At 37.9% G+C, this 26,283-nt stretch overlaps 1 protein-coding gene across 5 annotated transcripts in view; it reads right to left on the minus strand.

Annotated features, from left to right (window-relative positions):
* The window catches only part of LOC109560231 (bifunctional heparan sulfate N-deacetylase/N-sulfotransferase 3), a 188,176-nt gene that overhangs the window by 102,740 nt on the left and 59,153 nt on the right, over positions 1-26,283 (minus strand). For all 5 annotated transcript variants that reach the window (XM_019962273.2, XM_070791019.1, XM_070791021.1 and 2 more), the window contains 2 exons: positions 17,630-17,717; positions 1,921-2,075 (listed from right to left, as the gene is read on the minus strand). In XM_019962273.2, the coding sequence (XP_019817832.2) occupies positions 1,921-2,075; positions 17,630-17,717 (243 nt within the window). The remainder of the gene's footprint in view (positions 1-1,920; positions 2,076-17,629; positions 17,718-26,283) is intronic.

A 26,283-nucleotide genomic window follows, 5' to 3' on the forward strand; every position in this document is an offset into this window, starting at 1 on the left:
GAGTTTGAGTAGGCTCCAGGAATTGGTGATGGACAGGGAAGCCTGGTGTGCTGCAGTCCCTGGGGTCGCAAAGAGTTGGGACATGACTGACTGACTGAACTGAACCTAGAAATATAATCTGATGGTTTTAGCTTTATTAACAACATAATCTATGAACACTGTAATATAAATTTTGGGGTTTGCAAATAAGAAAAATACTGTAATAAAGATATATTACACTTCACTTGCTTTTTGAGAGGTAATTTCTGCCGCTTTAATTGTTCATACTACAAATATTCACTGAGTATGTTTATGAACTGGGAACTGTGATAGGCAGAACACAGTCCTTGCCCCAGTGTACTCTCTGCCCAGGAAGGAGAATGCTGGTTCAGTAAAGAGCTACTTGTCTGGACTCCCTCCACATGTTTGTGTGCCCATCAGAATAATACAAAGATAAACACCCTCCCACCCCAAACATGCCCTGTTGGTTTGTTAACTTCTCTATACCATCTCCACTCATCACAAGCACATTTTCCCATGTACTGCACTTAACTTTAACTGTAAAATTTCCTGTCCAGAATCAGAATCCTCTTGGTTTTAAAACAGTGTATCTTGCTCAGTCAAATAAATGTTCCTTCCTTGTGTTATATGTATTTGATGTCTTTTAAATGGTTTTCTTCCCATTCCTCTTGCCTTTCCAGATTGAGATTTCATTACCACCTGCCAGCGAACACCTCCTACCTGTGTTTCCCTCAGCCTCATTTAACTCCAAATTCTCCCTGACATTTAAATCTTATTCTTATTTCAGAATGTACCTGAAATCCTATTTACACAACATTTCCCTGGGTACTCTCAATGACACTTCCTTCTCTGATGGTGGATTTTACGTCTATACAGTTTGGCACTAGGTCCAGGAATATCTCTTTTTACTGAAGACTGTTTTTTTAAACTGAACTATAGTTGACTAACAGTGTTGTGCTAGCTTCTGTTTACAGTAAAATGATTCAATGATATATCTATATGTATGTGTGTGTATATATATTCATTTCATAGTCTTTTCTATTATGGTTTATTCAGTTCAGTTCAGTTCAGTCGCTCAGTCGTGTCCCACTCTTTGTGACCCCATGAATCACAGCACACCAGGCCTCCCTGTCCATCACCAACTCCTGGAGTTCACTCAGACTCACGTCCATCGAGTCAGTGATGCCATCCAGCCATCTCATCCTCTGTCGTCCCCTTCTCCTCCTGCCCTCAATCCCTCCCAGCATCAGGGTCTTTTCCAATGAGTCAACTCTTCGCATGAGGTGGCCAAAGTACTGGAGTTTCAGCTTTAGCATCATTCCTTCCAAAGAACACCCAGGGCTGATCTCCTCCAGAATGGACTGGTTGGATCTCCTTGAAGTCCAAGGGACTCTCAAGAGTCTTCTCCAACACCACAGTTCAAAAGCATAGCATGTCAAATATAGTTTCCTGTGCTATACAGTAAGACCTCATTGTTTATCTATTTTATATGTAGTAGTTTGTATCTGCTAATCCCCAGTTCCTTTTTCATCCCTCCCCCATCTTTGGTAAGTGTACGTTTGTTTTCTAAGTGGAGATTTGTTTTATGTGTGTATTTTGTCTTCTCAGTGCAGCTGAAAGCTCTTTCTGGATGTGAGCCATATTTTATGAGCTCTGACCGTAATGTCATGTAGCTGAGTCCTGTGAGTGTCCTGAAAATTTCCTTTTAAATTAGACCCCTCAAAACAAGAAGCATAGTGATGAGCATCAAATACGAATTCAAAAGTCACATGCTGACAGGCTGCACTACCGAGTGTTTCCGACCATCACATAGAAATGCCTGCTTAAAAGTGCCCGTATGCCCAAACCTCAGATGTTCTCAATATAAAAAGCCAGTCACTTTAGTAGCCTGTGCACTTTAGTTCAAAGTGAGTTACTTACTAAGGCAAACTTTTTGTTGAGAATCATCTGTTCCACCAAAGATGACTCATTATGGAAGAGGTGGGGCTGCATATGGCTCCACATATGTGGAAACCACCAGAACTCTTCAACAGACCCCAAAAGACGGTCATCCCCTTCATCTTCCTCTTCAGTTCCTAGGGCATAGGGGAGAGCAAAAAGATTATTCAATTAATTTCAGCTACACTGATTGCCTGTTCATCGTATGTATATCTGTCCATCTATTCATCCAATAATGTAATCCTATATATGCATTTAGAAGATACCATTTATACTATCTTACATACATGTAAAACTTTGAACATGAATTGTAACAAAGGAAAATCTGTTACTTGGTGAACAACCAGAGACTGTGATACAACTCTTTTTAAAGTTTTAAAACATGAGACATGCATATAAAATCGGTGTAAGAAAGAAATACACAATCATTCCAAAGGACTTTGGAATTTTTAACTTTTAGGATCTTTGTATAATTTAAGTTTGGAGAGAAATGGGGGATAAGCAGGGAATGCAGTGCAGGGAATATGAGTGGGAAATGTGTTGTAGAGCTCTAATAGTATTTAGATCACTCTGACATGGGTTGTAACACAACATTGCCAACAAAATAATTCCATAATTTATCTGGGTTACTCCTTACATTTGTGAATAAGTTCAGTTCAGTTCAGTTCAGCTGCGCAGTGGTATCCAACACTTTGCGACCCCGTGTACTGCAGCATGCCAGGCCTCCCTGTGTGCATCACCAACTCCTGGAGTTCACCCAAACTCATGTTCATCGAGTCAGTGATGCCATCCAACCATCTCATCCTCTGTCGTCCCCTTCTCCTCCCGCCCTCAATCTTTCCCAACATCACGGTCTTTTCAAATGAGTCAGCTCTTCACATCAGGTGGCCAAAGTATCAGAGTTTCAGCTTCAACATCAATCCTTCCAATGACCACCCAGGACTGACCTCCTTTAGGATGGACTGGTTGGATCTCCTTGCAGTCCAAGGGACTCTTAAGAGTCTTCTCCAACACCACAGTGCAAAAGCATCAATTCTTTGGTGCTCAGCTTTCTTTACAGTCCAACTCTCAAATCCATACATGACTACTGGAAAACCATAGCCTTGACCAGATGGACCTTTGTTGACAAAGAAATGTTTCTGCTTTTTAATATGCTGTCTAGGTTGGTCATAACTTTCCTTCCAAGGAGTAAGTGTCTTTTAATTTCATGGCTGCAGTCACCATCTGCAGTGATTTGGGAGCCCCCAAAAATAAAGTCAGCCACCGTTTCCCCTGTTTCCCCATCTATTTGCCATGAAATGATGGGACCAGAAGCCATGATCTTAGTTTTCTGAATGCTGAGTTTTAAGCCAAGTTTTTCACTCTCCTCTTTCACTTTCATCAAGAGGGTCTTTAGTTCTTCTTCACTTTCTGCCATAAGGGTGGTGTCATCTGCATATCTGAGGTTATTGATATTTCTCCCGGCAATCTAGATTCCAGCTTGTTCTTCTTCCAGCCCAGCGTTTCTCATGATGTACTCTGCATATAAGTTAAATAAGCAGGGTGACAATATACAGCCTTGATGTACTCCTTTTCCTATTTAGAACCAGTCTGTTGTTTCATGTCCAGTTCTAACTGTTGCTTCCTGACCTGCATACAGGTTTCTCAAGAGTCAGATCAGGTGGTCTGGTATTCCCATCTCTTTCAAGATTTTCCACAGTTTATTGTGATCCACACAGTCAAAGGCTTTGGCATAGTCAATAAAGCAGAAATAGATGTTTTTCTGGGACTCTCTTGCTTTTTTGATGATCCAACAGATGTTGGCAATTTGATCTCTGTTTCCTCTGCTTTTTATACTAATGCATAAAAGGGAGAAAAAGGGAAATGTGGGAATTGTTTTTGAAAAAAAATAGAGAAAACTGAAGGAAAGAAAAAAATGATGGAAAAAAGCTGAGAAATGAAATCATCGTAAAACAACCCAAGAATCACTGTGCTCCTTGGTGGAACTCATGTTCATCATGCTTTTCCTTTCTTTCAAGTTCTTGGAAGCAAACTTTCTATCAAAAAACCTCTATTTCCTTGAGAGTCAGCTTTGTTGTTCTTCTGAATTTCATATTTGGGCTTATTTTATTTCCTTCATTTTCTCTGATCTGCAGTTTAGTTGAGAGTGGGAAATGACACAGTTCTCTAATTTATATGCAGGAGTAGGAGTCTCTTTTTGTTTCTCCAGGTAGAGTTTCTTTACTAAAGCATAAATCAAAGCAGTGTAAGGTGTCTGTCCTGACATCTCATAAGATGATATTAATCATCACAAAATTATACAGTCACACTTTAATTTCAGCAATGACACTCAATTCAATAAGGTCCTAGAATGGTAGATTCTTCAAATGATGTCCCTTCTGCATGGAGAAAAACGTCCTTGTATTTTCAATAGCAGTTCTTATGTGACAGGTTCTGATGGGTCTCTAGAGCCTAACGAGGGTGGACAGACTACTCCCCTTGCACAGCCAACCACGCCTACCACTTGTTACCACCCCTCTATGATTTAATTTTCCCAAAGAATAAAGGTAGTGCCTACTGGCAGGAAAAGGATCAGTTAGATCTTATGATTTATTGGGCAATGAAAGAGACCAAAGGTAAAGATGTAGTACAAGGCTGCATGGTGGTTCTGATGTATGCAGGAGGAACAGGATTAGTGATATAGAATGGGTGTAATAACATAATCTCTCAATAAGGACAGTTTTCAATTTCACTTTCTCATGATTAGGTACTCTGCTGATGTGAGGGAACTCTTGCTCTCTCTGTAAAGGGCATATGTAAATCGAATCTGTTTTAGTTCCCCTATTTTATTCTCTTTTGCATACTACTCATCTTACTCTTGTTACTCATGTCCGTGGAGTTGAACAAGTACAGCCTTTGGAGTTAGAAGCTTTTTAGTTTATTTCTAGGTTCCAACACATTTGAGCTGTGTGGCTGTGGGCAAGTCATATAACCCCTTTAATGTTGGTGTTCACGTAGGCAAAAATATAGACAGCAATACCTATTTTATTACTTTTGCGAGAAAGTGTCTACATAGTCCAGGCACATACTGGGTAATTTAAAATGCCCGGGTCCTTCCCTCCTGTATTTCTTGCTCCTGTTCTTGCATCTTCTATGTGTCTCCTAGAGTTTTTTCTTTTTCTCACTACAGTACTATATGGGGGGGGGGGGGGGCGGAGGCTCATCAGAGTGTTATGTGACAGAGGGGACATTGTATTTAAGAATTTAAGAACTGATCAAGCCATTATATTAAATAATTGCTTGATTAATGAGTCACTCACACCAGGCGTTCTTGGGGCTTCTAAGCTCTGGGAAGCCTTCTAGAAAGGCATGCGAAAGAATAGGAAGATACAGTCAGGGGCATAGAAATCTGATGACCCCAGTCACGGCAAAGTCTTGTGTCCTGCTGCCTTTTAGGTAATAAATAAGGTGGCCCTGGTAAAGAGACATTTGCTAAGTGTGACTGGTGACGCTTAAATACGTTTTTCTTTTTTTTCCGACATAAGGATGATACTTTTGGTTTCCCTGCAGTTAAACATCTCTACTTAAATACTCTCCTCTTGCTTAATTTTGCATGTCCTCAGGACACCCTATTAGTTAAGATTACTAGTCAATTACTTGTTGCAGTTTTACTTTCACATACTGAAAACAAGTAGATTTCTCTTAGGGTTTCCTAGTAATCAGTTAATTGCTGATTTCCACCTCCTCTGGGAAAAGTGAGCTGAGATTTCCTAGTTTATGAATAAAGTCACCCCTCCAACTACTTTTAGCTCTATTCTCTGTCTCCTATAGTTCCTACCTTTCCCTATCTTTTTTTATTTTATTTTATTTTTAAACTTTACAATATGGTATTAGTTTTGCCAAATATCGAAATGAATCCGCCACAGGTATACCCGCGTTCCCCATCCTAAACCTTCCTCCTTCCTCCCTCCCCTCCCCTCCCTCTGGGTCGTCCCAGTGCACCAGCCCCAAGCATCCAGTACCGTGCATCAAACCTGGACTGGCGACTCGTTTCATACATGATATTATACATGTTTCAATGCCATTCTCCCAAATCTCCCCACCCTCTCCCTCTCCCACAGAGTCCATAAGACTGATCTATACATCGGTGTCTCTTTTGCAGTCTCGTACACAGGGTTATTGTTACCATCTTTCTAAATTCCATATATATGCGTTAGTATACTGTATTGGTGTTTTTCTTTCTGGCTTACTTCACTCTGTATAATAGGTTCCAGTTTCATCCATCTCATTAGAACTGATTCAAATGTATTCTTTTTAATGGCTGAGTAATACTCCATTGTGTATATGTACCACTGCTTTCTTATCCATTCATCTGCTGATGGGCATCTAGGTTGCTTCCATGTCCTGGCTATTATAAACAGTGCTGCGATGAACATTGGGGTACACGTGTCTCTTTCCCTTCTGGTTTCCTCAGTGTGTATGCCCAGCAGTGGGATTGCTGGATCATAAGGCAGTTCTATTTCCAGTTTTTTAAGGAATCTCCACACTGTTCTCCATAGTGGCTGTACTAGGTTGCATTCCCACCAACAGTATAAGAGGGTTCCCTTTTCTCCACACCCTCTCCAGCATTTATTGCTTGTAGACTTTTGGATCGCAGCCATTCTGACTGGCGTGAAATGGTACCTCATAGTGGTTTTGATTTGCATTTCTCTGATAATGAGTGATGTTGAGCATCTTTTCATGTGTTTGTTAGCCATCTGGATGTCTTCTTTGGAGAAATGTCTATTTAGTTCTTTGGCCCATTTTTTGATTGGGTCATTTATTTTTCTGGAGTTGAGCTGGAGGAGTTGCTTGTATATTTTTGAGATTAGTTGTTTGTCAGTTGCTTCATTTGCTATTATTTTCTCCCATTCTGAAGGCTGCCTTTTCACCTTGCTAATAGTTTCCATTGTTGTGCAGAAGCTTTTAAGTTTAATTAGGTCCCATTTGTTTATTTTTGATTTTATTTCCAATATTCTGGGAGGTGGGTCATAGAGGATCCTGCTGTGATGTATGTCGGAGAGTGTTTTGCCTATGTTCTCCTCTAGGCGTTTTATAGTTTCTGGTCTTACGTTTAGATCTTTAATCCATTTTGAGTTTATTTTTGTGTATGGTGTTAGAAAGTGTTCTAGTTTCATTCTTTTAAAAGTGGTTGACCAGTTTTCCCAGCACCACTTGTTAAAGAGATTGTCTTTAATCCATTGTATATTCTTGCCTCCTTTGTCAAAGATAAGGTGTCCATATGTGCGTGGATTTATCTCTGGGCTTTCTATTTTGTTCCATTGATCAATATTTCTGTCTTTGTGCCAGTACCATACTGTCTTGATAACTGTGGCTTTGTAATAGAGCCTGAAGTCAGGTAGGTTGATTCCTCCAGTTCCATTCTTCTTTCTTAAGATAGCTTTGGCTATTCGAGGTTTTTTGTATTTCCATACAAATTGTGAAATTATTTGTTCTAGCTCTGTGAAGAATACCGTTGGTAGCTTGATAGGGATTGCATTGAATCTATAAATTGCTTTGGGTAGTATACTCATTTTCACTATATTTATTCTTCCAATCCATGAACATGGTATATTTCTCCATCTATTCGTGTCCTCTTTGATTTCTTTCACCAGTGTTTTATAGTTTTCTATATATAGGTCTTTAGTTTCTTTAGGTAGATATATTCCTAAGTATTTTATTCTTTCTGTTGCAATGGTGAATGGAATTGTTTCCTTAATTTCTCTTTCAGTTTTCTCATTATTAGTGTATAGGAATGCAAGGGATTTTTGTGTGTTGATTTTATATCCTGCAACTTTACTATAATCATTGATTAGTTCTAGTAATTTTCTGGTGGAGTCTTTAGGGTTTTCTATGTAAAGGATCATGTCATCTGCAAACAGTGAGAGTTTTACTTCTTCTTTTCCAATTTGGATTCCTTTTATTTCTTTTTCTGCTCTGATTGCTGTGGCCAAAACTTCCAAAACTATGTTGAATAGTAATGGTGAAAGTGGGCACCCTTGTCTTGTTCCTGACTTTAGAGGAAATGCTTTCAATTTTTCACCATTGAGGATAATGTTTGCTGTGGGTTTGTCATATATAGCTTTTATTATGTTGAGGTATGTTCCTTCTATTCCTGCTTTCTGGAGAGTTCTTATCATAAATGGATGTTGAATTTTGTCAAAGGCTTTCTCTGCATCTATTGAGATAATCATATGGTTTTTGTTTTTCAATTTGTTAATGTGGTGTATAACATTGATTGATTTGTGGATATTGAAGAATCCTTGCATCCCTGGGATAAAGCCCACTTGGTCATGGTGTATGATCTTTTTAATGTGTTGTTGGATTCTGATTGCTAGAATTTTGTTAAGGATTTTTGCATCTATGTTCATCAGTGATATTGGCCTGTAGTTTTCTTTTTTTGTGGGATCTTTGTCAGGTTTTGGTATTAGGGTGATGGTGGCCTCATAGAATGAGTTTGGAAGTTTACCTTCCTCTGCAATTTTCTGGAAGAGTTTGAGCAGGATAGGTGTTAGCTCTTCTCTAAATTTTTGGTAGAATTCAGCTGTGAAGCCGTCTGGACCTGGGCTTTTGTTTGCTGGAAGATTTTTGATTACAGTTTCAATTTCCGTGCTTGTGATGGGTCTGTTAAGATTTTCTATTTCTTCCTGGTCCAGTTTTGGAAAGTTGTACTTTTCTAAGAATTTGTCCATTTCTTCCACGTTGTCCATTTTATTGGCATATAATTGTTGATAGTAGTCTCTTATGATCCTTTGTATTTCTGTGTTGTCTGTTGTGATCTCTCCATTTTCGTTTCTAATTTTGTTGATTTTATTTTTCTCCTTTTGTTTCTTGATGAGTCTGGCTAATGGTTTGTCAATTTTATTTATCCTTTCAAAGAACCAGCTTTTGGCTTTGTTGATTTTTGCTATGGTCTCTTTTGTTTCTTTTGCATTTATTTCTGCCCTAATTTTTAAGATTTCTTTCCTTCTACTAACCCTGGGGTTCCTCTCCTCTTTATTCATTTTTCTAGTTGGCCTTTACTCAAAGTTTATATATGAGGACAGTGCAACAGATTTCAGAATTCTTTGGAAAGATTGCTCAGGCATTTGCTGTCCTTTTCTGAACATCATAGAGGGCCCCTCTGATAGGCTTATGTAAATTCACAGCAGGCATAACTGTAAGGCCCTTCCTTTTTTCTTTACAGCTCTTCCTTATCTGATTTCCTTTAATTCTACTTTGGGGATGTTTTACATCAGAATTAATTATATTGAGAATAAGTATCTGTTGCCTAATACTTCAAATGTCATGATAAAAAACAGTTGAAAAAAACAAAACAAAACAAAACAAAAAAAACAGTTGAAACATAGTCATTCATGGTTTGATTATCCTGGCTTCTTGTCACTCCTTTATTTCTCTACTTTACCAACTTTTGTCAGAACTAGAGAGAGAAATCAAGTCAAATTCCTCAATTTTAAGTGTCATTTCTTAAGTTGTTACAAAACTACATTGAAATCTTACAGTTAATGTAAATTATTATTTTATTATGTATCTATTTAAGTAACTTGTGTCTCTTCAATATTTTTTTCTGTAGTATTTCCTACTCTGATACTATATTAAAAACTATCATTGCAATTGAGACTATCTTAACTGTTTTTCAAGTATTGTCTCATTTAATTCTCACTAGAACTCTGTGCTGAAAGCCACTAACTCCATTTTACAGATAAGGAAATTGATATTTGGAAAGATGATGTAATTTGCCACAAGTCAATGGAAATATGGGATAGAACCTGAATTCACAATCTTAATTCTACCCCAAATTACACAACTCCAAATTCAGGACCCTTAACCAACATTTATGGGCCAAATATGGAGTTTAGAGATAAGATGAGCATTTACTAATTTATATAACTTTTCTCTTCACATAGTTAAGTAATTCTCTGATATAATTAAAATTTACAAACACTATTGGTTCTCATCTGTAACACTATTTCAGATGGTGACTGCAGCCATGAAATTAAAAGGCACTTGCTCCTTGGAAGAAAAGTTATGACCAACCTAGATAGCTTATTAAAAAGCAGAGACATTACTTTGCCAACAAAGGTCCATCTAGTCAAAGCTATGGTTTTCTCAGTAGTCATGTATGGATGTGAGAGTTGGACTATAAAGAAAGCTGAGTGCTGAAGAATTGATGCTTTTGAACTGTGGTGTTGGAGAAGACTCTTGAGAGTCCCTTGGACTGAAAGGAGATCCAACCATTCCATCCTAAAGGAGATCAGTCCTGGGTGGTCATTGGAAGGACTGATGCTGAAGCTGAAACTCCAGTATTTTGGCTACCTGATTTGAAGAACTGACTCGTCTGAAAAGACCCTGATGGTGGGAAAGACTGAAGGCGGGAGGAGAAGGGGATCACAGAGGATAAGATTGTTGGATGGCATCACTGACTCAATGGACATGAGTTTGAGTACACTCTGGGAGTTGGTGATGGACAGGGAGGCCTGGTGTGCTGTAGTCCATGGGGTTGCAAAGAGTCGGACACTACTGAGTGACTAAACTGAACGGATTGATTTTTGGTGATCTGGAAAAATATACAAACCTAAAGAACCTATAGATAAGGGGAAGGCACCTTTTGACATTCAGCTTCCTTAATCAAGGATCGCCAATTAAATGATAATAATCCATTTTTTCCTAATACATAAGACTTGGGCTCTGACTAAAAGTTAAGAGTATTGTTTTTTACACTTAACTAGCGATATAACCTTGGGCCCCACTAAGTTTCTATGTTATTATCTAGAAAACAAGATAACACATTCTTTAACTCCTAGAATTCAATGAAAAGTTACATGAAAAGTGCTTAGTTAAGTAACTAGAATATGGTGTTGCTCACTAAAAGGGAACTATAATTTTTATTCTTTCATCTCTTTATTTTTCACAAAATGCACAAATCTTTCAAAAATGAAAGTAAACCAAATAAGATGAAACCCTTTTCTAAAATAAAACTTACTAGTATGAGGGTGCTGTTTTTCTTCTTCCCTTCAAGACTGAATAAAACAGAATTTTTAACAGAAAAAGGAGTTACTCATTTAGAAAGGAAGACAATGTAATTCAATTAAACTTTACAATATCCAATTTTCAAAGGATTCAGATGATTAAATTTTATATCTGTTCCCACTGAAAACTGATTTTACTGGTTTTAGACAACCCTAACTAAGTGTTGTGGGAGCTTTCAGATCTTATACAAAACTCTGTCATGCTTTCTCCGTAGCTTCCTCCTGTGTTCCATCTACTCTCCTTGGCTTAGAGACAGGACACATGTACTGTGAGCTGTTTGGGAGAACCCAAGTAAGGAAAGAGGTGAGTCTCTCAGAATCAGAAATGAAGGAGAGCAACTGGCTTGAGTTGGTCTTTAGCATCAGCATTGGACAAAAAAAAATTTAGTTGCCAGGAATGTTTTCTTATATTTCTATTATGTTTGGGAAAGAAGTTTTAGTTATTCTTAATGTTTAGAGTGATTTTCTTTCACAACACAACATGGTCAAATTTTATTCTCTGACCTTGTTCCTTATAAATACTGATGGTGAAAAGAAAGTAATTTTATTTTCACCCAATCCTTTATTCATAAGCTCATTTTTTTTCATTAGGCACTTGCTGGTATTACAACAATAAAGCATTTGTAGAGTGATCATTTTAGTGAGGAATGACAACAGATAATTTATAAATAAAGTACATGCAATACCCATACATTTAGCAATCTAGGAACAGAAGGGATCTTCCTTAAGCTAATAAAGACTTTCTATGAAATTGTCTATTGAAAGAATTCCCCTCAAGAATAGGAACAAAACTACTTAAGGGTTTCCCCTGAGGTCAGTAACAGGACATGAGTGTTGTTATCACCATGTTTATTTAATATTTACTGGACATCCAAGCTAATGTAGTAGGTAAGGAAAATAAAAAAAAATTCATAAAGCTCAGAAAGGAAGAAATAAAATTTTTACTATCCAAAAATTGTATGATTGAATAGGTAGAAAATCCAAAAGAATCTTGGAAGTATAGAATTAACAAGTGAGTGTAGCAAGGCTGCTGAATATTAATATCAGTACACAAGATCAATTTTATTTTTACACATTATTAACAGAGAAATGGGGGAAAAAACTGTAAAAAAGACACAATTAACTACTGCACCAAAAAACTCCACCAAGGAATAAATAGAAAAATAATAAAGTTTTGTCAAGTATAATTAAAGAGGACCTAAATATGGGTTCTTCCCAGTTAGTAAAGAATTCGCCTGCCAATGCAGGAGATGCAAGAGTCTTGGGTTTGATCCCTGGGTCAGAAAGATCCCTTGAAGTAGGAACTGGTGACCCACTCCAGTTGCCTGGAGAATTCCATGGACAGAGGAGCCTGGCAGGCCACAGTCCCTGGGGTGGCCGAGAGTCAGACATGACTGAGCATACACTGAGCACAAATATGTTCAAGCATAGGAAGACTCAATGTTTAGTACAACAATTCTCCCCAAATTAATTAATAGATTTAATGTAATTTAAATAAAAATAGTATAGGGTGACAAAGCTGTATATTGTCAACCTGCTTATTTAAGTTCTACTCAGAGTACTTCATGTGAAATGCTGGGCTGGACAAATCACAAGCTGGAATCAAGACTACCAGGAGAAATACCAACCGCCTCAGATATGCAAATGATTCCATTTGATGCAGAAAGTGAAGAGGAAAAGCCTCTTGATGAGGGTGAAAGAAGAGAGTGAAAAACCTGGCCTGAAACCCAACATTAAAAAACTAATATCATGGCATCCAATTCCATCATTTCATCACAAACAGATGGGGAAAAAGCAGAAGCAGTGAGACTTTCCTTTCTTGGGTTCCAAAATCGCTGTGGACAGTGACTGCAGCCATGAAATTAAAAGATGCTTGCTTCTTGGAAGGAAAGCTGAGAAACAGCGTATTAAAAAGCAGAGACATCACTTTGTCAACAAAGGTCTGTGTAGTCAAAGGTATGGTTTTCCCAGTAGTCATGTATGGATGTGAGAGTTGGACCAGAAGAAGGCTGAGTGCCGAAGAACTGATGCTTTCAAATTGTGGTGCTACAGAAGACTCTCGAGAGTCCCTTGGACTGCAAGGAGATCAAACTGGTCAATACTAAAGGAAATCAACCTTGAATATTCATTGGAAGAACTGTTGCTGAAGTGGAAGCTACAATACTTTGGCCACCTGATATGAAGAGCTGACTCACTGGAAAAGACCCTGATGCTGGGAAAGATTGAAGGCAACAGGGCAACAGAGGATGAGATGGTTCAGACAGTATTACTGACTCATCTGACATAAATTTGAGCAATCTCTGGGAGACAGTCGAGGACAGAGGAGCCTGGCATGCTACAGTCCCTGGGGCTGCAAAGAGTAGGACAGGACTTGGTGACTGGACAACAGCAGCAGCAGCAGCAATAACATAAAAATTCCAGTGAGGATCTTTGTGGATCTGGGAAGCTAATTTTAAAATTTATATAAAAATGAAGAAGGCCCAGAATTGCCAAGGCGATCTTGAAGACGATGAACAAACTTAGAGTACTTAAATAGCAGATATTAGTATCAACTCTGATGCTTTGGCCACCTGATGCAAAGAACTGACTCACTGGAAAAGACCGTGATGCTGGGAAAGATTGAAGGCAGGAGGAGAAGGGGATGACAGAGGATGAGATGGTTGGATGGCATCACGATTCGATGGACATGAGTTTGAGCAAGCTCCCGGAGTTGGTGATGGACAGGGAAGCCTGGAGTGCTGCATCTATGGGGTCTCAAAGAGTTGGACATGACTGAGTGATTGAACCGAACCAATTAGTAGTGGAGAAATAACTCCAGAAACAATGAAGGGATGGAGCCAAAGCAAAAACAATACCCAGCTGTGGATATGACTGGTGATAGAAGCAAGGTCCCATGCTGTAAAGAGCAATATTGAATAGGAACCTGGAATGTCAGGTCCACGAATCAAGGCAAATTGGAAATGGTCAAATAAGAGATGGCAAGAGTGAACATCGATATTCTAGGAATCAGCGAACTAAAATGTACTGGAATGGGTGAATTTAACTCAGATGACCATTATATCTACTACTGCAGGCAGGAATCCCTTAGAAGAAATGGAGTAGCCATCATGGTCAACAAAAGAGTCCGAAATGCAATACTTGGATGCAACCTCAAAAACGACACAATGATCTCTGTTCGTTTCCAAGGCAAACCATTTAATATCACAGTAGTCGAAGGCTATGCCCCAACCAGTAATGCTGAAGAACCTGAAGTTGAACAGTTCTATGAAGACCTACAAGACCTTTTAGAACTAACACCCCAAAAAGATGTCCTTTTCATTTTAGGGGACTGGAATGCAAAAGTAGGAAGTCAAGAAACACCTGGAGTAACAGGCAAATTTGGCCTTGGAGAATGGAATGAAGCAGGGCAAAGGTTAATAGAGTTTTGCCAAGAGAAGGCACTGGTCATAGCAAACACCATCCTCCAACAACACAAGAGAAGATTCTATACATGGACATCACCAGATGGTCAACACCGAAGTCAGATTGATTATGTTCTTTGCAGCCAAAAATGGAGCAGCTCTATACAGTTAGCAAAAACAAGACCAGGAGCTGACTGTGGCTCAGATCATGAACTCCTTATTGCCAAATTCAGACTTAAATTGAAGAAAGTGGGGAAAACCACTAGACCATTCCAGTATGACCTAAATCAAATCCCTTATGATTATACAGTGGAAGTGAGAAAAAGATTAAAGGGCCTAGATCTGATAGATAGAGTGCCTGATGAACTATGGACGGAGGTTCGTGACATTGTACAGGAGACAAGGATCAAGACCATCCCCATGGAAAAGAAATGCAAAAAAGCAAAATGGCTGTCTGAGGAGGCCTTACAAATAGCTGTGAAAAGAAGAGACACAGGAAGCAAAGGAGAAAAGGAAAGATACACCCATTTGAATGCAGAGTTCCAAAGAATAGCAAGAAGAGATAAGAAAGCCTTCCTCAGCGATCAATGTAAAGAAATAGAGGAAACAACAGAATGGGAAAGACTAGGGATCTCTTCAAGAAAATGAGAGATACGAAGGGAACATTTCATGCAAAAGTGGGCTCAATAAAGGACAGAAATGGTATGGACCTAACAGAAGCAGAAGATATTAGGAAGAGGAGGCAAGAATACACAGAAGAACTGTACAAAAAAGACCTTCACGACCCAGATAATCACGATCACTCACCTAGAGCCAGACATCCTGGAATGCAAAGTCAAGTGGGCCTTAGAAAGCATCACTACAAACAAAGCTAGTGGAGGTGATGGAATTCCAGTTGAGCTATTTCAAATCTTGAAAGATGATGCTGTGATAGTGCTGCACTCAATATGCCAGCAAATTTGGAAAACTCAGCAGCGGCCACAGGACTGGAAAAGATCAGTTTTCATTCCAATCCCAAAGAAAGGCAATGCCAAAGAATGCTCAAACTACCACACAATTGCACTCATCTCACACGCTAGTAAAGTAATGCTCAAAATTCTCTAAGCCAGGCTTCAGCAGTATGTGAACCGTGAACTTCCAGATGTTCAAGCTGGTTTTAGAAAGGCAGAGGAACCAGAGATCAAATTGCCAACATCTGCTGGATCATGGAAAAAGCAAGAGCGTTCCAGAAAAACATCAATTTCTGCTTTATTGACTGTGCCAAAGCCTTTGACTGTGTGGATCACAATAAACTGTGGAAAATTCTGAAAGAGATGGGAATACCAGACCACCTGACTTGCCTCTTGAGAAACCTATATGCAGGTCAGGAAGCAGCAGTTATAACTGGACATGGAACAACAGACTGGTTCCAAATAGGAAAAGGAGTATGTCAAGGATGTATGTTGTCACCCTGCTTATTTAACTTCTATGCAGAGTACATCATGAGAAATGCCGGGCTGGAAGAAGAACAAGCTGGAATCAAGATTGCTGGGAGAAATATCAATAACCTCAGATATGCAGATGACACTACCCTTATGGCAGAAAGTGAAGAGGAACTAAAAAGCCTCTTGATGAAAGTGAAAGAGGAGAGTGAAAAAGCTGGCTTAAAGCTCAACATTCAGAAAACTAAGATCATGGCATCCGGTCCCACCACTTCATGGGAAATAGATGGGGAAACAGTGGAAAGTGTCAGACTTTATTTTTCTGGGCTCCAAAATCACGGCAGATGGTGATTGCAGCCATGAAATTAAAAGACGCTTACTCCTTGGAAGGAAAGTTATGACCAACCTAGATAGCATATTGAAAAGCCGAGATATTACTTTGCCAACAAAGGTCCATCTAGTCAAGGCTATGGTTTTTCCAGTGATCATGTATGGATGTGAGAGTTGGACTGTGAAGTAAGCTGAGTGCTGAAGAATTGATGCTTTTGAACTGTGGTGTTGGAAAAGACTCTTGAGAGTCCCTTGGACTGCAAGAAGATCCAACCATTCCATCCTAAAAGAGATCAGTCCTGGGTGGTCATTGGAAGGACTGATGCTGAAGCTGAAACTCCAGTACTTTGGCCACCTCATGCAAAGAGCTGACTCACTGGAAAAGACTCTGATGCTGGGAGGGATGGTGGGCAGGAGGAGAAGGGGACAACAGAGGATGAGATGGCTGGATGGCATCACCGATTCGATGGACATGAGTTTGAGTGAACTCCAGGAGTTGGTGATAGACACGGAGACCTGGCGTGCTGTGATTCATGGGGTCGCAAAGAGTCGGACACGACTGAGCAACTGAACTGATCTGACATGCCCACTAGAAGGCTAAAATAATAAGATAATAATATTAAATACTTGGAGGAATATAAAACAACAGGAAAACTCACATAGTATTGGAAATATAAATTGATATCACCACTTTGAAAAACTGTTTGGCATTTTCTACTAAAGCTGATCATAAGTATACCATATAACCAGCAATTCTACTGGTTGATAAACAACAGAAAAAAATTGTCCTCTGAAGGACAACTATTTTTAACCATAGTTGTGTTTAAAACATTCTTAACATGACTATTCCAAAAAAATGAAAGGCAAAGATTGAAAACCCAACCATCCACACTGGAACAGAATGGAATAAATAAATTTGTTAAATTCAAACAGTGCAATACTACAGAAAAATAAAGTTGAAAGAAATACAACCCTACACAATAATATCTGCAAAACCAAAATAATGTTAGACAAAACAAGCTATATATAGAAGAGTCCATTTATATGATTCTTTTTATACACATCTTAAAGCCAGGCAAACTAATTTATGATGTTAGAAGCCAGGATAGTGGTTTTCTTGGTGGGAAGTGAGGGACTATAAAGCAGCCCAAGGGAGAGGGTGTGTAGATTCTGGTAGAACCTCTTTCTTGATCTGGGTACACAGCTCTGTACACTTGGTGAAATCCATTGAGCACCATACTTATTACTTATACAGTTTTATGTCTGTAAATTATAGTTCAGTAGAGAAAAGGCCATTAAATAATAACATGGTGAATAAACTTTCAAGCTATTAACATTCTGTAAAGGTGAAAAAATAAGTTAAATGAAATTGAGTAATATGAAGAAAATAAAACAGTGGAGAGACCCAAGAAGGTCTGAAGAGGAGGGGGTCACAGTTTTAAAGAGAGTGGTCAGAGAGGCTAACTACGGGGATAGTTAATCTCTCTCTTACCTGTATGGTAAAATTTCCCCGAAAATCCCAGGTTGAAAGTAAAATTTGTGATTTGTGCACGCAAAAGATTCTGAGTATCAAGCAGGGCCTGAAATACATAATTAAAAAAACGTATCAGGTAGAGAATCGCTTTGAGAAGATATCTTCCGTTAGCAGTCAAAAGGTAAAAATACTCCTTTAGGCATGAAAGAGTTAAATCATGGAAAGTAGGTTTTTTTAACCACCTTCCAACTAGCAAGATGGTTCTGAGATTACATAATTATATACTTATACATTTATTCTTTAGATGCAGTAAATCAGCAAAAAGTGTCAGTTAGAAAAAGGAAGTTAAATGAAAAGTTTATTCTTCATGTTCGAAGGAACTAGTATCTAATACATAAAATACATCTCATTTTACTCTTTAGGGGATGTAATTCACCAACTGTAAAAAAAAAAAAAAGATATTCTTTTAAAGTGAAACTATGTAAAAACATATTGAAAGAAACAGATAGTTGTTTCTCAGATACATCTTTGGTCTTCAAAATCCAATTCTTTTCAATCTGTAAGTCTTAGATTCCCCAAAGATAGTGATTATTCTTCAAATATGGGTATCATGGTAAAGTAAATTTCTAATTTGCCATTTCATTGGAAAACAGATAAACAAACTTTTTACTAATGACAGGTAAAGCTATTTTGAGGTTTAATTATTATATCGTATAAAGTATCATGCTATGAATATTTTAATGGACTTCTCTTTCTCCTTTTCTTTCTCATTCTTATTCAAATTCACATTCTTATATTCCTTCTCTTCCCCTTCCCCAGACTATGGTAGTTCAGTGCCCACCTAAAGGAAGCAAAAAGTAACTGTAAATGGTAGACTTGTAAAGGATCTTAGTTAATTCTTATATTATACACGAAGAAAGTCAGGAGAACCGATTTACCTGTTTTCACAGATAAAATTAGTTGGTAGGTCCTAGGTTAAGGACATACATCACCTGATCCAAGTTAGGTACTCTTTTTAGCCTACCACTCTAAATCTTTCCCTACCCTTCCATAGTACAGCTGGACCCACAACAGAATCTTTTCTCTTCCTAGTGTCTGATACCTGGAAGCCCCGCCCCCTCATGCTCATGACCTGAATCTTTTGGGGGGATAAACAGATATTCATTTTAATCAGAGACCCTCTCACAACTGCATGTGTTCAACAATTACTAGTTGCCACTCCTTTCTTATTGCTGCTGCTACAATTACTACTACGAATTTGTTGTTGTTATTGTTAGTGGTAGATAATACAAATCTATCTGAACTTTACCCTTCATTTGTTAAAGTGGAGACAGTTACCTAGTTCAGAGAACTGTGATGAGGAATGTAGAAGATGTAATATATGCAGGAATGTCTGATAAACCTTTTAAAAAGTGGCATAAAATATTAGGTGTTCGTATAATTATCAGCAATATATTACATATTAATGTAATTATGTGCATTATATTATTGATAACTGTATCTGTATATTGTATACTTCTCATCTACTTATTTTTTATTTGAAATACAGCTGACAAACAATATGTTAGCTTCAGGAATATAAAATAGTAATTTGACATTTAAATACAGTATGAAATGATCAAACCTGAAGTCTAGGAACCATCTGTGCCCATACAAAGTCATTACAGTATTACTGACCATATTTGTAATGCATATTTATGTAAATTACATCCCCATGACTTAATTATTTTATAATCAGCAGTTTGTACTCTTAATTTCACTTACCTATTACCTTAATTTCACTCATTCCCTCAAACTTCTTCTTTTTGGCAACTACCCATTTGTTCTCTTATCTATGAGTCTGTTTTTGTTTCATTTTGTTTGTTTTTTACATTCTACATATAAGTGAGATCATATGGTATTTATCTTTCTCTGTTTATTTACTTCACTGAGCATAATACCCTCTAGACCCATCCATGATGTCCCATGGCAAGATTTCACTCTTTTTTTAAATGGCAAATATTCTACTGTATGTACACACTACATCTTTATCCATTCGTCTATTGATGGACCTTAGCTTGCTTCTATATCTTGGCTGTTATAAACAATACTACAATGAAAATAGGGTTTTTTAATTAGTGATTTTGCTCTCTTTGGGTAAATACTCAAAAGTGAAATTGCTGAGAGATGTGGTAGTTCTATTTTTAATTATTTGAGGAAAGTTTATACTGTTTTCCATAGTGGCTGCACCAATTTAAAACCCCACAAACAATATACAGGAGTTCTTTTTCATCCACATCCTTTCTAGCACTTGTAATTTCTTGTCCTTGTCTTAGCTATTCTGAAGTGAGATTTCATTGTGGTTTTGTTTGCATTTCCCTGATGATTAGTGACGCTGAACATCTTTTCCTGTGTGTGCTGGCTATCTGTATGTCTTCTTTGTGTTCTCTGTTTTTTTACCGCAATAAAATAGATGCATATATATATATATATATACACACACACACACACACACCCATACACACATTTCATAAGCTTCCCTGGTGGCTCAGTGGTAAAGAATCGACCTGCCAGTGCAGGACACCAGGTTCAGTCCCTGGATCGGGAAGATCCCCTGGAGGAGGAATCGCAACCCATTCTAGTATTCTTGCCTGAGAAATCCCATGGACCGAGTGGCCTGGAAGGCTACTGTCCACAGGGTTGCAAAGAGCTGGACATGACTTAGAGACTAAAACAAAAACAACAACATATACTCAGATATACAGATGTATAGCTCAGTGAAATTAGAGGCATAAAGTAAAAATTAGAACTGTATCAATTATAATATAAAATACAAGTTTGAATTTTGCCTTTCTCATTTAACAGTATATCACGAGCTTTCTCTCATCATATTAACCATTCAAATCCAAAATTTTTAATCTATTGGTTTTAATGGATGCTGAATATTATATCAAATGCATACATTATAATTTATTTAACCATTTTATACTACTGTTGTACATTCAGATTGTTTCCTTTGTTTTGTCTAATATAAATTCTGCCCTATGTATCAATACATATTTATATGGCAATGAAGTAACCATTTCCTCAGGAGAAAATAATTCTGCTTACTCTTACCAAGCAAAACAATTTCTGAGCAAATCTGAAACTGCTTATAAAAGTACTGGGCTTCCCTGGTGGCTCAGTGGTAAAAAATCTGCCTGTCAATGCAGGAGATGGGTTCAGTCCAGGGTTGGGAAGATTCCCTGGAGAAGGAAATGGTAACCCACTCCAGTATTCTTGCCTGGGAAATCCCATTGACAGAGGAGCCTGATGGGCTACAGCCAATGGGATCACAAAAGAGTTGGACCAGACTTAGCAACTAAACAATAGCAAATAAAAGTATTAATAGGGAACATAATATCCAATAAACATTATAAGAGAATTGTATTTGAATACAATTTAACACAAAAATTTGACTATTTCCAAAATTATTTTTCCAAATTTGAATCTCTATGCTACCCCACTAACTTAGTTTTTTGAGGCCTCATTCTATAAAGCCAAAAGCAGTTACAGGCATTAAAAGATCTAGTTGAAGGCAAAAAAAAAAATAAAAAAGATCTAATTTAAAGAAACAGGGGTTTGAGAACTGAGTAAAATGGGAGATTTTATATATCTTTGGATTTTTCTCCAAATTTATTTAACAAAATGAACATATCAATTAAAGCAAATAGGAAAGACAAATTTATAAAAAATAATTGCAAAAGAGTTTTATATGGAGATTTATGTTAGGATTCATTACATGTGTGACATTCTTTGGGGAATTATCTGCTGGCTTTTTGTTTCTTATCTGGGCTTCCTAAATTATATTTTGACCTATTTTATCTTTTGATAGTTAACATAAGTAGTTGGTGACCAAATTAAGGCTGGGCAAGAAATTTTAGTGTTTAATATGGTTTTTCAGCAATAGGCAAAAGTATGTTTCAGCACAGAATTTTTAGAGTTAATATTTTCTTAATCAACCAAATACTAATTATAATATAAATATGTATACTATAGCTAGATCTGCTAAAGTAAACAAAAACAATTGGGCAGCTAATTTATATAAACTCCTGTATCTCTTGATCTATGTACACATACACACAAACATCAGAGATATTCATGGGTTTGGCATGAAGATCAAATGAGAACATGGATACATGACCTTAATCCTAGCACTCAGAAGTGGAGTTTTAAGCCTATGAGTGGAATTTTTCATCCTTTCCTCTGTCACCTTAAAAGTTCTTTATTATCCTGTTACAAAATTCCATCTTCTATTTCTCACTGTTGTTCACTTGGTGTAAAGTCAGACATATGCCTAAAATTTTAAATGATATTTTAAAATTGAGCCTTGGCACTTTTGGAGTTGTCTAATCAGCACCGGGGCTTCAGATGGCTCAGTGGTAAAGAATCTGCCCGCCAATGCAGGAGACACAGGAGATGTGGGTTGGATCCCTGGGTCAGGAAGATTCCCTGGAGAAGGAAATGACGACTTGCTCCAGTATTCTTGCCTGGAAAATTTCATGGACAGAGGAACCTGATGGGCTACAGTCCATGGAGTTGCAAACAGACATGACTGAGCACGCACACCTTGTCAGCACTGAAGATTTTAAACAAAAGAGGAATATGGCCCACATAGCTGTATTATAGCAACTTTTACAGTGCTGTGCATTTCTTTCTTAGTGACCTTGTGTGCTCAGTCACTCAGTCGTGTCTGACATTTTGTGACCCCATGGACTGTAGCCCGCCAGGCTCCTCTGTCCATGGGATTCTCCAGGCAAGAAGACTGGAGTGGATTGCCATGCCCTCCTGCAGGGGATCTTCCTCAACCCAGGGATGGAACCCAGGTCTCCTGCATTGCAGGCAGATTCTTTATCAACTGAGCCACCTAGGAAACCCTTAGTGAATCCTTTATCCTCCAACAAAATATTCATGTATTTTATTGTTTGTATTGTAGTAAAAGAATAATGACAATGGTTTTTACGGAATCCAAGGAAAGGACAGTAACACAGTCATCTTGAATTATTCATTAATCGTACCTAAACTGTCCAGAGCAAAATTATATAACCTCTAAATCATACACATGAGAGATGGTTTGCTAGAAAATTTATTGGGCTGAAATTGGCAAATAATGACATGAGTAGGAAAATGGAAAACAAGTTAAGTACCATTCTCATTAAGCATTCATTTGAAATTGTTATACTTATTCTATTTAGCTTATGGCTATATACCCAAATAGTCAAAATGCTAATGTACTTTTTCAAAAAAGAAATAAAAATAAAAGCTAGTTCTCAGCACCTTTAGGCAACTGTAAGTTGTATCTCACTCATTCGATTATACAGAAAAGGTTTTTATGTGTTGTAATAAACATAATTTTTAAACCTTAGTAATTTAAAATACTTGCTTCCAGCAGCAAAGCAGAAAAGGATGGAGAGGTGTAGGATTCCATATGAAGGGACTAAAGCATCTCAAACCATGTACTACTGTTCCAGAGCAAATTAAGTTTCCTTTAACAGTTGCAGAGTTATGTTGGAAACCCCTTAAGTAGCATTATCTGTTCTGCCTAAGAGGTGAAAGTGGTAAATACTTTAAAAAAAACTCTGATAACTAGTTACCACTCCTATCCCCACCAAATACATTTTGGGTTTTAGTAAAGCTGGACTATAAATTCCATGAGGTAGTGTCTCTGTCCAGTTCACTTTTCACTACTGAAGTCTAGCATGTTGTAAGGGGGAGGAGAGGGACAAGTAACTTTATTGAATGGGGACACTAATGAATTTCTGATTGATCTCATAGTGCAGTAAACTCATAAAGACTTGACAATAATATTGTGGAACATTATTTCGCTATTTTATTTTCATAAACTGTTTTTAATCTTGAATTAATTTGAACATATTTCATATCCAGAAAGTTATTATAAAACATTATTTTCAAATTATTTGTAAAAAAAGTGCTAAAATAAAAGCATTCCCTATTTCAGTACTTCTCAAACTTCTAAACACATGAAGATAATCTTAAAAGCTTAATAAAATGCAGATTTCTGGATTCTAACCCAGGAATCTTGGAGAAGGCAATGGCACCCCACTCCAGTACTCTTGCCTGGAAACTCCCATGGACAGAGGAGCTTGGGCTGCAGTCCATGGGGTCGCTGCCAGTTGGACACGACTGAGCGACTTCACTTTCACTTTTCACTTTCATGCATTGGAGAAGGAAAGGGCAACCCACTCCAGCGTTCTTGCCTGGAGAATCCCAGGGACAGTGGAGCCTGGTGGGCTGCCATCTATGGGGTCGCACAGAGTTGGGCACGACCGAAGCGACCTAGCAGCAGCAGCAGCAGCAGCAGCCCAGGAATCTAACCAGAGATTCTGAACTATAGTGCTGAAGCAGGCCAAAGCATCCTAGATGATTCTGCTGTAGGTGACATTATGCCACACTCTAAGAATCACTGTCTTATTCCTTGATTTCAAATAGCTCAACACAAGTTTTCACTTACTTAGAGGCATGCTTTTCTCTGAGAATATGAAATCTTTGATATCCACTATATAACAAAATTCTTGGTATACAGTAGGCATTCAGCTATTGATTTTATAAGCCACATAAATAATAGGTACTGTGAATTCTAAAATCAAAAATATTCTAGAAAACAAAAAGAAATATATAGGATCACAGAATCCACCCCACTGGGTTGACCCCAAAGTACTTCATCATGCCTGGAGTAATCTGGGTAAGAAATTATACAACACAGATGGTAGCCTTTAGAAGTTTTCATGTTTTGTCTTTATCAATTTTATTTTCCTTAGTTTTTCTAATAAAAGTACCCCTTCAGCTTGAGTTGGGAGAACCAGTTAATCAGATTGCCACCTAAGGTAATCAGCTTCAACCTAGGGAAGTTAAGGTGTTGAGGAGGCAAGTGATTATAGAGGATGCTGCTGCTGCTGCTGCTAAGTCACTTCAGTCGTGTCCGACTCTGTGTGACCCCAGAGACAGCAGCCCACCAGGCTCCCCCGTCCTGAGGATAGATATGTCTTAAGAATCAGACTGCCATGGGACTATACAATTCAGCTATTGTGGAGAACAGTTTGGTGGTATCTCAAAAAGTAAAATATAGAATTATCATATGACTCAGCAATTATGATCCTCACTTTATATCCAAAAGAACTGAAAACAGGTTTTTAGAGAAATATTTGTACACACTTGTTGATAGCAGCAGCATTCACAGTAGCCAAAAGGCAGAAACCACCCAGGTGTTCATTAGTAGATGAACAGGTAAACCAATTGCAGTTCATATATACAACGGAACATTATACAGCCATAACAAGGAATGAAGTGCTGATACATGCTACAATATGGATGAATCCTGAAAACATTAACACTAAGTGAAAGAAGCCAGGCATAAAAGGTCACATACTATATGATTCCATTTACATGAAGCACCCAGAACAGGTAAATCTATGGTGACGGAAAGTGGACTGGCGCTGCAGAGGGAGGTAGGGAGAAATTATTAGAACTCCTTAATGGGTGTGGGTTTTCCTTTTGGGGTGATGAAAGTGTTTTGTACCAGACAGAGGTGGTGGTTGAACAGCACTGTGAATGTACTAATGCCATTGAATTATTTTAACATGGTAGTTTTATGTATGTAAATTTCACCTCAAAAACCAAAAGACTGTGCAATTGTGAGTACTGTTGTCTTCATGGTTTTTTCCCTAAATTTTATTGAAAGAGCATTACATGAATTACTCTACCCAAAATATTTCCAACAGATGTCCCATATCCTTTACACTGACTTTAAGAAAACTGTCCAGAAACGGATTAAGTAAACACATCAGGAACTGTTGGGATGCAGTGACAGTCGATATTCAAAAATTCCTATGGTATTTGGAACTTGCCTTAGACCTTATCTTCTATCATCCTCCCTTCTATTCACCCAGCTGTGGATTTACTCATCTGTATGCTGTTCCTGGAGCATACCAAGTGTATTCTCACTTCAAGGTCCTTAGTCTTGCTATTTCTTCTTCAAAGATATACTTTGCTCAGATATTCATGTGGTTTACTTCCTCACCTCTACTAGATCTCTGCTTAAATATCATCCCCTCGGTGAGACCTTCCCTACCCCCTTTTTCACTGAAGAGTTGATTTACAATGTTATATTAGTTTCAGATGTACAACACAGTAATTTGATATTTTTATAGCTTATACTCCATTTAAAGTTATGATGAAATATTAGCTATATTCCCTGTGCTGTACATTACATACTTATATATATACCTCTTAATTCCCTTCCCTTTTCTTGACCTTTCCTCCACCCCTCTCCCCTCTGGTAACCACTAGTATGTTTTCTGTATCTATAAGTTTGTTTCTGTTTTCTTATACTCATTTGTTTTATTTTTAAGATTCCACATATAAGTGAAAACATACAGTATTTGTCCTCCTCTGTCTGAGCTACTTCACTAAACCCAATACCCTCCAAGTTCATAGAAGTTGCTGAAAATGGCAAGATTTCACTCTTTATTTATGGCTGAGTAGTAGTCCATTGTGAGGTGGCAAGAATACAGAACTGTACAAAAAAGATCTTCACGACCCAGATAATCATGATGGTGTGATGACTCTCCGAGAGCCAGACATCCTGGAATGTGAAGTCAAGTGGGCCTTAGAAAGCATCACTATGAACAAAGCTA

Source organism: Bos indicus, chromosome 6, assembly GCF_029378745.1.
Source record: "Bos indicus isolate NIAB-ARS_2022 breed Sahiwal x Tharparkar chromosome 6, NIAB-ARS_B.indTharparkar_mat_pri_1.0, whole genome shotgun sequence".
Classification (NCBI taxonomy): domain Eukaryota; kingdom Metazoa; phylum Chordata; class Mammalia; order Artiodactyla; family Bovidae; genus Bos; species Bos indicus.